The 13,474-nt window shown below is 37.7% G+C and overlaps 1 protein-coding gene across 7 annotated transcripts in view; it reads left to right on the plus strand.

Moving 5' to 3' along the window:
• The window catches only part of PAAF1 (proteasomal ATPase associated factor 1), a 40,314-nt gene that overhangs the window by 10,368 nt on the left and 16,472 nt on the right, over positions 1 to 13,474 (plus strand). For 4 of the 7 annotated variants that reach the window (XM_086340756.1, XM_086340757.1, XM_086340760.1 and 1 more), the window contains 2 exons: positions 6,991 to 7,089; positions 7,702 to 7,852. The exons of the other annotated variants lie outside the window; for them this stretch is intronic. In XM_086340756.1, coding sequence (XP_086196882.1) covers positions 6,991 to 7,089; positions 7,702 to 7,852 — 250 coding nt within the window. The remainder of the gene's footprint in view (positions 1 to 6,990; positions 7,090 to 7,701; positions 7,853 to 13,474) is intronic. 7 annotated transcript variants of the gene reach the window in all.

Consider the following 13,474-nt stretch of genomic DNA (forward strand, 5'->3'; position numbering starts at 1 on the left):
AGTGAAATACGTTAAACAGAAAAAGACAAACACTATATGATGTGGAATCTAAAAAATAAAACAAACTAGTGAATATAACAAAAAGGAAACAAACTTGCAGATTTAGAAACTAATGGATATAAATAGGGGGAGGGAAGTGAGGAGGGCCAAGGTAGGGGTAGGGGATTAAGAGGCTCAAACCATTATGTATAAAATAAATAAGCTACAAGAATATATTGTACAACACAGGGACTATAGTCAGTATTTTATAACTGTAAATAGAATATAACCTTTAAAATATTGTGAATCACTTTGTATACCTGTAACTTTCTAATATTGTCTGTTAACTATATCTCAATTTTTAAAAGTAAAATTAGTAATAATCATATTTGTAATAGCTAACATTTATTGATTGCCTGATATGTGCCAGCACCATACTTTCCATATCATTATTTTCCTTGATCCAATCTTTTTTCTTTAAATATTTTACCATAATAGGTTTTTATAGTATATGCTGTTTTATCAGTTACTTTTTATTTCTTAATATGTACATCATTCTGTGTTTACTTTATGTGTATTATTTTAAGAGTCACATAGTATTCCACTGTATGACTTTACTATAATTTATTTTTCTCATCTTACGTTACTGGGCATTCATTTATTTCTAATTTTCTGACTTCATAGTTTTGATGATATACTTATAGCTAACCCTTTACTCACAAGAAAAAATTAGAGTACATTTATAAAAGTAGAGTTGTTGAGTCACAGGGAATGTACATCATAAGGCTTTTGGTATGTTCTACCTGGCTTCCACTTAACTGATTTATTGAGTAAACTATTGCTCTGCATTTCCTTTGTAAACCAATCTGATTCATGCTCACAGCACATTTGCAGCTTGTAAGGTCTTTGAGGTTTGCATGCTGACACTACCCTCTAAGTTGAATGCTTACCAAGGGTCAGTTACAATGTCTGTTGTACTGTTTTTGAAATTATGTTAATTAAATATGTTAAGCCAGTGAAATATAAGTGTGAAAGGCAGAGTGACTATGTCTTTGGAAACTAAGTTTGATTGCTTTATAGAGACTTGATACAGAAGAGGATTTTTTTTGGCTATATCACACAGCTTGTGCAAAATCTTAGTTCTTCACCTGGGGACTGAACCTGTGCCCCCTGGAGTGGAGTCCTAATCACTAGACTGCCAGGAATTCCCAGGAAGAGTTTTTTAAACCTGCTATTTTGGTAGTTTGGACAAAATAAATGTAGTACAGTATTAGGGAAAAGATTTCTTTAAAAAAACCTGGATAAGTTTTTGCTCTTAGATTGCTTTGTAAGTGTGACTAAAGATTTGCTTTGCTTTCAAGAAACTAGAAGTTGTGTACCGTTTGGTTATAGTTTTTTTTTTTTTTTTAATTTTTTTTTAATTCATTTATTTATTTTTGGCTGTGCTGGGTCTTTTTTTTTTTTTTTTGCTTCTCAGGCTTTTCCCTAGTTGCAGCAAGTGAGGACTACTCTCTAGTTGCGATGCACAGGCTTCTCACTGAGGAGTCTTCTCTTGCTGCAGAGCATGGGCTCTAGGGTGCTAATGCTTCAGTAGTTGTGGCTCCTGGACTCCAGAGAGAGGACTCAGCAGTTGTGGTGCACTGGCTTAGTCGCTCCCAGGCATGTGGGACCTTCCCAGGTCAGGGATTGAACCTGTGTCTCCTGCATTAGCAGACAGATTCTTAACCACTGAGCTACCAGGGAAGCCCCTGGTTATAGTTTTTTACAAGAAAGTCAAGTCTTTATAGTAATTAGTGGACTCATGAAAAGATTAGTATTTGAGTTAAAATAAAATGTAGGGGTATTTTTATATCCTTTTTTATTATTTTCTACTTGTACTGGATTTTCTGATTGATTGACCTACAACTGGGCCCTATCAATTGCCTAAAGACTTTTTTTTACTGTATCGCTTTTGTGCCAGTCTGACTTGACATTCTCTGCTAATGCTAGCTATTCAAATTTTTTAAAGTTTTACCATTGAGGGATGATGTTTCATTGCTATTTGAATTTACATTTCCTTTGATTAATTATGAATTGACCACTTTTTCATATATTTATTGACCATTCTTCATGTCATTTGCCCATTTTTCTAAGTGTGAATTTTTTTCTTTATTGATAAGAACTCTTCTTATATTAAGGGTATTGATCTTTTGCCATGTATTTTGCAGATAGTTTTTTCTAGTTTATCATTCATTGTTATTTGTTTATGGTGTCTTGATATATAAAATATTTAATTTTCTAGATAATAGAACCTATCAATTTATAATGACTGCCTTTGGGATCCTGCTTAGGGTAGTCTATGAGTTTATATATATATATGTATACACACACACACACACACACACTTTAAATTACACAGTGTAATGGGTAAGAGCAGGGACTCTAGAGTCAGGCTCATTGGATTTGATCCCCTGGATTTGAATTTCGGTTCTGCCGCTTAAACTGTGTGACCTCAGGCCAATTGTTTAACCTTCCTGTGCTGTAGATTCCTTATCTGTAAAGTGGGAGTAAAAGTATTTATCTCTTAGGGTTGTTGTGAGGATTGAAACAATTAGAATTGGGCCTGGAACCTGGCAAACACAATATAAATAGTGTTTGTTAAATACAATTATAAATATAATTTTTGAATTTTTATGTTTTATTTTTTCATTTCAAACTTTATTTTTGTTACTTGATTTGAAGTAGGGGTCTAATTTACTTTTTTAAAATTATTTTATTGAAGTACATTTGATTTACAGTGTTTGTAACAATTCTTTTTGAAATGATTAGCATGTTACAGTACTACAAAATAATCCATCCTTTATTTCAAGGACGTGAATTGTCATCTATATCCAGTATTTATTATTACTCCATTGATCTGTCTGTTCTTTTCCTGTAACTAAGGAATAGATGTTTAACTTTAGACTCTGACTTAGGTTTGTATCCTGGCTCTACTCTGTCACCTTAGGGAAGTTACTTAACTACCTCTTAAACCTCAGGTTTCTCATCTGATTTCTTCAGTTCAGTTCAGTCGCTCAGTCGTGTCCGACTCTTTGCAACCCCATGGATCACAGCACGCCAGGCCTCCCTGTCCATTACCAACTCTCGGGTCCCATCTGGTTTCTTACTAATGCTTAAAAGATTTTTGGGTGGATTATATGAGAATAGTGTCTGTTACATGTTTGGCATATAATAGCTGTTCAGTAAATGTTAATTCTCTTTCTTCCTTTAATAAAAATTTGGAGGAAGGAGACAGCTGGTATGATCTATAATCTACTTTTCAGTGTTCTGTCACTTTGGAAGAAATGGATAGTTCAGACTTAATTACCTTTTAGGTCGAGGAACTAGGGCCTCAAAGATCTATAACTGAGATGATAACACAATGTCCCCATCCCCTCCAGGGAAAGTTTATTAACTGAGAGGGTACCAAACAGTATGTCAGAGTTTCTCAACCTTGGCAGTATTGACATTTTAAGCTAGATAATTCTTTTTCATAGGAGGCTATTCTGTGCACTGTAGGATGTTTAGCGGCATCCCTGGCCTCTACCTACAAGTGGTCGATTAGGTAGTGCCCCCAGTTGTGACAACTAAAAATGTTTATGCATCACCACATGTCCCCCCAGAAACAAATTGCTCCTTGTTGACAGCCACTGTAATATACAAATATAGAACTGAAGACCTCGAGAGGAGGAAATGGTGAACTCCTTCAGGTGTTTGGAGAACCACTTACCTTTTGTGGAATAGGTCATTTAAAAAACACACACACACACATTAATTGTTCTTCTATTTCTTATTCTCTTTCTCTTATTTGAACTCATTATTAGGTGGTTCACCCATTTACTAATCACCTACTGTATTCCAGATACTCTTCTGGGCACTGAAGCTATAGCAATGAATAGAACGGTGGTGTAGAGCCCATATTCTAGGGTGTGGGACCATATAGGGTTTGTCAATGACTTGGATATGAAAGAGAGAAAATGAGGAGTTGGGATAATCCCAAAGATTTGGCCTGAGAATTGGGTAAATTCTGGTGTCATTTACTAAGTGGGGGACAAGTAGTTGCATTGGTAAGGAATAGAGGGCTTCCCTTGTAGCTCAGCTGGTAAAGACTCCCCTCAATGCAGGAGACCTGGGTTCAATCCCTGGGTTGAGAAGATCCCCTGGAGAAGGGAAAGGCTACCCACTCCAGTATTCTGGCCTGGAGAATTCCATACTGTATAGTCCATGGGGTCGCAAAGAGTCAGACATGACTGAGCAACTTTCACTTTCAGGGGAAAATAAGGGTTGTGTTTGGACAGGTTAAATTTCAGGTGTCTTTTATAAAGCCAAAGATAAGTGCCACATGAGTCAGGAAAGATGTTTGGCTGTGTCACTTTAGGGATTAAATTGATTTCAGAGTGAGTAGGCAAGTGTTAAATATGTTTTGTTTCTGAGACTCTGTGAATGGGGACAGTAGTTGGTCTCCTTGATATAGGTCAGATGGCTTTACTTTCTTCTCTGTTGATGAGGTGCTTCATCCTTATTCCCAAACTGGTATTAGGTATTTGTTGAATAGTTACTATGTACATAGCCAATGATTTGAGTAAGAAAGGGGTGCTGGACATGGTTCTGACACTTATAAAGCTCATCATGTAGTTGGGAAGCCAGAACAGAGTTGAAATCGACAGTACTGCTAGTCACTGTCAGGTCAAGGATTAGGGTGCTAGTGGTGGGAGAAGAAAGATCTGAGAAATGTCTCCTAGACATGAGTGTGAAAGCAGAATCCACCAATGAGAAGCTACGGGCAGAATGGGATTATTATGAGGATCAAAGGATTCAGTGTATTTGAAAATGTTTTATAAATGATGAATTGTGATATAAATGTTAATTGTTGTCGTAATCCTTAAATTAGAACTACAGTTAACAGTCCTTTTATTGAGGAATCAAAATAAAGAAGAAAAAATCTTAGTGTTAGAGCTGACCTATATAATCCCTTTAGTTTTGCCACACCTATTCATTATGGCTTAATTGGCATAGAAATGTAAACTGGAAAGTTGAATAATTAAAGCCCAAATTCCTACTTTTTAAAAAATAATTTAGGTCATATGAGAATCGTAGTTGCTGGGAATATGCCTGGAATTATATATCTCAGTCTTACATTTCTGGAATATTTGCAACTGAGTGTTTTTTAATATAAAGGGGATAATACATATGCATGTATATGAAAAAGACTTGGCATTCTAATCATGGCTTATTCATGAAGTGATTCCTAATACTGAAATTGCGTAAGTGAATCTGAGAATTTTCTGTTCAGTTCAGTTCAGTCGCTCAGTCGTGTCCGACTCCTCGTGACCCCGTGAACCGCAGCACGCCAGGCCTCCCTGTCCATCACCAACTTCTGGAGTCCACCCAAACCCATGTCCGTTGTGTCGGTGATGCCATCCAACCATCTTATCCTCTTTCGTGCCCTTTGCCTCCTGCCCTCCATCTTTCCCGGCATCAGGGTCTTTTCAAATGAGTCAGCTGTCTGCATCAGGTGGCCAAAGTATTGGAGTTTCAGCTTTAGCATCAGTCCTTCCAATGAATATTCAGGACTGGTTTCCTTTAGGATGGACTGGTTGGATCTCCTTGTAGTCCAAGGGACTCTCAAGAGTCTTCTCCAACACCACAGTTCAAAAGCATCAATTCTTCGGCGCTCAGCCTTCTTCACAGTCCAACTCTCACATCCATACATGACCACTGGAAAAACCATAGCCTTGACTAGACGGACCTTTGTTGGCAAAGTAATGTCTCTGCTTTTTAATATGCTGTCTAGGTTGGTCATAACTTTCCTTCCAAGGAGTAAGTGTCTTTTAATTTCATGGCTGCAATCACCATCTGCAGTGATTTTGGAGCCCAGAAAAAGAAAGTCTGACACTGTTTCCACTGTTTCCCCATCTATCTGCCGTGAAGTGATGGGACCGGATGCCATGATCTTCATTTTCTGAATGTTGAGCTTTAAGCCAACTTTTTCACTCTCCTCTTTCACTTTCATCAGGAGGCTCTTTATTTTTATTTTTTTATTTTTTTTTATTTTTTTAAATTTTTTTTAGGAGGCTCTTTAGTTCTTCTTTACTTCCTGTCATAAGGGTGGTGTCATCTGCATATCTGAGGTTATTGATATTTCTCCCAGCAATCTTGATTCCAGCTTGTGCTTCTTCCAGCCAGCATTTCTCATGATGTACTCTGCATATAAGTTAAATAAGCAGGGTGACAATATACAGCCTTGACGTACTCCTTTTCCTATTTGGAACCAGTCTGTTGTTCCTTGTCCAGTTCTAACTGTTGCTTCCTGACCTGCATACAGGTTTCTCAAGAGGCAGGTCAGGTGGTCTGGTATTCCCATCTCTTTCAGAATTTTCCACAGTTTATTGTGATCCACACAGTCAAAGACTTTGCCGTAGTCAATAAAGCAGAAATAGATGTTTTTCTGGAACTCTCTTGCTTTTTGATGATCCAGCGGATGTTAGCAATTTGAATTTTCTGTTACTTGTTCTGAAATACACAAACACAATTAAGGTTTTACAGAGGTAGTGTGAAGTAGTGAATTGGAAGCATCTTTGCTTTTCTTTGAATCCTTCTGGTGCATCTTGGAAGTCTGTCTTTTGTGTAAGTGGGTTCCTAAGAATCAGGAGAGGTATCTTTATTTTAAAGTAACATAGCAAAAGGTGGAAACTATGGAAATGATATGGGAATAAGGGACTTTACAGTTATATAAACTGCAGGAGGTTATATATGACTACAAGAATATCTTTTTGTTTTGAGAAATAAAGAGTTTTGGCTCTAGCCTTGTTGGGAGAACAGTGACTATAACTCAGCCTTCATATTAAATACATGTTCTTTGGGTTGGGAAGCACAGGCTTGAAGAAGTCTTAGAGGAGTTTGAACTGAGAGAGGTTTATAACATTTCAAGGAAAGAAGAGCATTTCATTATTTGTAACACTGGTTACAACACTAGTTTTGTCTTTTGAACAGATAACATGCCTGGACATTTCCAGCGGAGGAGGCCTTGGTGTGTCATCTAGCGCTGATGGGAGCATGAAGATCTGGCAGGCTTCCAATGGAGAGCTCAGAGTAAAGGCTTTGGATATACTTTTAGGGTGGTCTGAGAAACCTTAGACTGGGCCATGGAAAGAAGAGTGGCCCATTCTGAAAATGTAGGAACACTACACTTTGATTGGTCTTTGTTCTTCCACTTGTTAATATGAGAACCAGGCTCAAGTTTGATGATTTGCCAGAACAAATTGGGGCTGAAACAGTGGGAGAGCCTGGCTAGTGAATGTCTGGATGGTCCCTTGATATGAACTGCCTTCAGTGATACATTTCTAAGACAGAGTAGCTGTTACACTGACTGTATGGCTGAGCCCCTCAACCTGAACAGAGGATTTTAAGTAAAAGAGCCCTCAAACCTCCTCAGCTCCTTATGTGTAGAAATAGAGTTATGGATAGCTGCGAGAGCTCTGGAGGTCAAATTCACAACATCTACAGCCAAAGTCCAGGAAAGGGAGCCAACAGCTCCTAGAACATTACCTGGTAGACAGATGAACTAAACAGATTCTTTGGATCTCTTTTGTCTTAAAATACAGTATATAGATGTATCATTTAAGGGACCAAGGATGTGGGAGGTAAGAGGACATCGAGGGATGAACAAGAGAACTAGCATGGAATTCTCTTTTGTTTTTCCAGAGAGTATTGGAAGGACATGTGTTTGATGTGAATTGTTGCAGGTTTTTCCCATCAGGCCTTGTGGTTCTGAGTGGGGGAATGGATGCCCAGCTGAAGATATGGTCAGCTGAAGATGCTAGCTGTGTGGTGACCTTCAAAGGTCACAAAGGAGGTATGAAGAGTGATTTTTCCTGAAGCCTTCTGTAATTAGATCCCCAGAAATGAAGCACCAAAAAGACAGAATCTAGTAATCCACAAAAACAGAAATAATTTATCTAACTGGCTATTTAAGTGAAGTGGTATTTCCCCAGGGATTAAAAATTCCTTTCCTACCCAGTTTTGTTATTGCTATCTAGAACTAACTGCCCTACATAGATAGTTGTTTTCCACAATTGATAAGATTAAAAAAAGGAGTAGATGATCTCCTGTTTTCCACAGGAGATCATCTACTGTGTGCTGGGAAAAAAGAGAGGTGTGCCCACTGGTTTTCCTTAGTCCTTTGGCTGAGTTGAGATTAAAGCTGGGTTGCAAATGGCTGCCTCACCAGACATGAGTCAGACCTTGGTTCTAACCTGCTGATATCAGATTGTAGAGATACAGTGAGAACATCTTCTCTCTTTAAATGATTGGTTGGTTTGTTGGGAAAAAAGATATTTAGACATTTTATCCTTAATTAGGAATGTTAAAAAAAAAAAGTGATAAAATGTCATTCTAATTTTTATGGGTTTGGATATTTTTGAAACTGTAAAAACATCCTCAAGTAATTTCTTACCTTGATCCCTCCTTTGGGACCATAATACACGTCATCTACACCACCCATTTGAGAATTTGTTATATATCACCCTATACTTAATGGTATTTAATCCAGTGTTTTTGCCTTGTGTATCTGACTATATTATAAATAACTTGTGTGTTGATTTTTTTAAGTTTTAGTATTTTTCTTTATAATGGTTTGTCAGATTACATATAGATCGTCTGGCAAACGCATATGTTAACCTTGGCAAATAAATGAATTTTCTTCTTAGACTCAAGTACATGGGTGTGGAGAGGGGATAGAAGGGATATTTAGAGCTTTCCTCACATTCAGGCCAAAGAACTGACAGGAATGAAGCATCAAAGTGGCCTGCACAGTTGGGGAGTCTAGAGGAACACTGAGGGATTCACCTCAGATCTGGCCACCTTGAAGATGTGAGGCACGGGGCAACTTTCCAGTGAAACAAGGCATGGCCCTGCATGTTGAACTTAACAGGATGTATATTCAGCATCAGTGCATGCTCAACTTCAGAATACCTTTGGGTTACTGCAGTTATGGACTGTGCCCTCCACTTGAATCCTAAGTCTCCCAGTTCTCCTTAAGAATCATGCATGTCGCTCAGAGTGAACTATATAGAGTGTTCACTGATGTAAATTAAGCTTTTATTCGTATAATTGTTTCATTCTTTTAAAAGAAAAGTTTTAGGGTGGGGGCTTCTCTAGAGTATAACAACCCTGACTCTTTTTCCTTGAGAGGTTTTTTTTTAATTCGATTGAACAGAAATAAACTTTTAGGGGAAATTGAAAAAGTTAGTCAGATCCAGGCTAATGTCTGTCAGGTCTTGAATAACTCCTCTCCAGTTAGTTCTGTTTAGGTGACTAGTTTGGGCTTGGTCATTCTTAAAAAGTGCTTCCCTCATAGCTCAGTTGGTAAAGAATCTGCCTGCAGTGCAGGAGACCCAGGTTCGATTCTTGGGTTGTGAAGATCCCCTGGAGAAGGAAATGGCAACCCACTCGAGTATTCTTGCCTGGAGAATCCCATGGACAGAGGAGACTGGCAGGCTATAGTCCATGGAGTAGCAAAGAGTCGAACACAACTTAGCGACTAAACAAACCACCACCACCAGTTCTTAAAAAATATGGAGCCAAAATCAAGATTAATCTCCAGTAACTTAGCAGCATGTGTGGGTCATTGTCTTTACCCAGTTGACTTCCAGATTGCTCTGTGTGACTCCTTTTCTACAGTCTTCCTAGTTCTGAGATTATCATGTAAAAAACAGAATAAAGAATTATTACCTGCATTTGTGATCTTTAGTAGTTTCACAACTGGTGACTAAATAAGAAAAGCAGAAGATAGTATCAAAAGTGAACATGGTCCTTTGTTGCCTAGGTAAGTTTGGCAAACAAGATATGAAAGGAAGACTTGACTGAACATCACCTGATGCTTACTGCAAAGAATCATTAGGACACTAATAGAGCAGCTTTGTATAAAGATCTGCTATAAAGGATAATCTTTTGTTAGCTTAAGTCCCTGGCTTGTTTATTACTACTAGTATATGGAAACATGATAGTAAGGGAGGCAGTATAGTAGAGTGGTTAAGCTTAGGATTTGGAGACATACAAATCTTGGTTTAAATCTTAATTCTTCCACTTCACAGCCTGTGAAGCCTTTTAAAGTTGCTTAACTTTTCTGAGTCTTTATTTCCTCATGTGTAAAATGGGGATAGTAGTATTAAAAGAGATGGTGCAAAAAAAAAAAAAAAAAGATGGTGCATATGAGTGATTAACATAATCCCTGGTATAAAATAAATGCACAGTGAATATTATAATTCATTAAAAATGTAACACTGCACTTTAAACTCTGCCAGGCAAGTTGAACCTTGTGATGTTGTAACATGGTTGTCAACTGTGAAAAGCAGAAATTGTTATTTTTAATAGAAAAATAGACATTTTTGATCTTAGTTTTTATGCAATTGGTCTTTTCTAATACTTTTAGATACATATTCTATATTTAATTAAAGGATTAGTGTTATTATTTAATTAACAAGCAGAGGTAAGATTTCGTGTGTTTCTAAATTTTTCTAATGAAAAAATAAACTAAAAGTAGTGTTCTGTTTGTAATATGTAATTCCTAAGTAGCTCTAAAGTGTGCTTTAATCAGTTTGAAGTTTTTTACTTGCCCAGGCCATTTAATTAAGGTTGTTGAATTTGGATATATATATATATATTCATAATTTTAATTTTTTGTAGTAAGCACCAGGTCTTTCATAATCTTTGAAAATACTGAGAACAAATGAAGCACCATTTCAGTTGATTGATTGAGGTTTCTTGCTTACAAATGTAGGAAAGATGCTTTTATTTCAGAAACCAAGTTACATTTTCAGCACTTGGGCCATTCTTTTCAAACTCTAATATACTTTCTTTGAAATAGTATATGCTGCCTCCAAGTAATAGAAGATACTTCTATTTGAATTGATTAAACTTGTTAGAAACCTGTATAGAAATATGAAATTTGCTCTGCTTTTTACTAATATTTATTCAGTTCAGTTCAGTTCAGTTCAGTCGCTCATTCGTGTCCGACTCTTTGCAAACCCATGAATTGCAGCACACCAGGCCTCCCTGTCCATCACCAACTCCTGGAGTTTACTCATACTCATGTCCATTGAGTCAGTGATGCCATCCAGCCATCTCATCCTCTGTCGTCCCCTTCTCCTCCTGCCCCCAATCCCTCCGAGCATCAGAGTCTTTTCCAATGAGTCAACTCTTTGCATGAGGTGGCCAAAGTATTGGAGTTTCAGCTTCAGCATCAGTCCTTCCAAAGAACACTCAGGACTGATCTCCTTTAGAATGGACTGGTTGGATCTCCTTGCAGTCCAAGGACTCTCAAGAGTCTTCTCCAACACCAGTTCAAAAGCATCAGTTCTTCGGTGCTCAGCTTTCTTTATAGTCCAACTCTCACATCCATACATGACCACTGGAAAAACCATAGCCTTGACTAGACGGACCTTTGGTGGCAAAGTAATGTCTCTGCTTTTTAATATGCTGTCTAGGTTGGTCATAACTTTCCTTCTAAGGAGTAAGCGTCTTTTAATTTCATGGCTGCAGTCACCATCTGCAGTGATTTTGGAGCCCAGAAAAATAAAGTCAACCATTGTTTCCACTGTTTCCCCATCTGTTTCCCATGAAGTGATGGGACCAGATGCCATGATCTTCATTTTCTGAATGTTGAGATTTAAGCCAACTCTTTCACTCTCCTCTTTCACTTTCATCAAGAGGTTTTTTAGTTCCTCTTCACTTTCTGCCATAAGAGTGGTGTCATCTGCATATCTGAGGTTATTGATATTTCTCCCGGCAATCTTGATTCAGGCTTGTACTTCCTCTAGCCCAGCGTTTCTCATGATGTACTCTGCATATAAGTTAAATAAGCAGGGTGACAATATACAGCCTTGACGTACTCCTTTTCCTATTTGGAACCAGTCTGTTGTTCCATGTCCAGTTCTAACTTGCTTTCTGACCTGCATACAGGTTTCTCAAGAGGCAGGTCAGGTGGTCTGGTATTCCCATCTCTTTCAGAATTTTCCACAGTGTATTGTGATCCACACAGTCAAAGGCTTTGGCATAGTCAATAAAGCAGAAATAGATGTTTTTCTGGAACTCTCTTGCTTTTTTGATTATCCAGCGGATGTTGGCAATTTGATCTCTGGTTCCTCTGCCTTTTTTAAATTCAGCTTGAACACCTGAAAGTTCACGGTTCATGTATTGCCGAAACCTGACTTGGAGAATTTTGAACATTACTAGCATGTGAGATGAGTGCAATTGTGCGGTAATTTGAGCTTTCTTTGGCGTTGCGTTTCTTTGGGATTGGAATGAAAACTGACCTTTTCCAGTCCTGTGGCCACTGCTGAGTTTTCCAAATTTGCTGGTGTATTGAGTGCAGCACTTTCACAGCAGCATCTTTCAGGATTTGAAATAGCTCAACTGGAATTCCATCACCTCCACTAGCTTTGTTCGTAGTGATGCTCTCTAAGGCCCCCTTGACTTCACATTCCAGGATGTCTGGCTCTAGATCAGTGATTATGCCATCATGATTTTCTGGGTCATGAAGATCTTTTTTGTACAGTTCTTCAGTGTATTCTTGCCACCTCTTCTTATTTTTTTATTTATTCAGGCATAGTTTAATCTTATTCTTATTTCCCAGACTCTGGCTAGGATGTTTATATGTCAGTCAGCTGAATCTTTTCTTCAATGCAGATTCTTTTCTTCTTGGTTTATATGTTGAAGACCATTTGGTTTGATAACTAAAGCCTTGGTAGCTCTGTTACGTCGTTAAGTATGGCTATTCCTCCTACAAAGGCATTCCTATTCCTTTTATAGCTTTTTCTTAAAGTCATTCCTCACAGATTCCTGCTCCTATAAGGCTTCTCTTTCTTTTATTCTTCCCACCTAACAGTGAAGAGACCCGCACTAGATGCCACTATGTTGTGAGTGACATTTTATTAGAGAGGGGGTGATAGTTTTCCACTCTACTTTTCATAAAAAGAGAAGACCTCCAACCTCTTTACTGAGTATTAGTTGACATTTGTACACAGTTAAAGCATTCACAGCTCCCTAGCCACAGTAGCATCCTCCTTGGGTACATATTTTTCATAACTATTTGTTCTTTAAAATTTGTATCACTTCCATGAAACTCAATATTTTTAGATAATGGTTTGAACTTTCCAATAAGGATATAAATAAACCTTTGATTTCTTGGTAAGAGCTGAAGGCCCTTCCTTATGTTCCTATTGGTGATTCTTCATGATTCTTAAAAAGATTAAAATCCTTTTCTAGCTAGAATGCCGTGTTATGGAAATAGAGTGGAAAGGTGCATTTTCTAAAGTTAAGGTACTTTACAATTACAAAATATGTTATAAATAAGAACTGTAAAATAGCAATAAGACATGTTGCCTCCTTCAATCTACTTCTGAGGGAAAGGCTACTTTTAAAAGCTTATCTGTTTGGCCCTTATCCAGTTGATATATAATTATGAGGATTGCATTTT

The sequence above is a fragment of the Bos grunniens genome, chromosome 15, assembly GCF_055505025.1.
Source record: "Bos grunniens cultivar Pamir isolate PY7600 chromosome 15, Bosgru_T2T1.0, whole genome shotgun sequence".
Taxonomy (NCBI): Eukaryota; Metazoa; Chordata; class Mammalia; order Artiodactyla; family Bovidae; genus Bos; species Bos grunniens.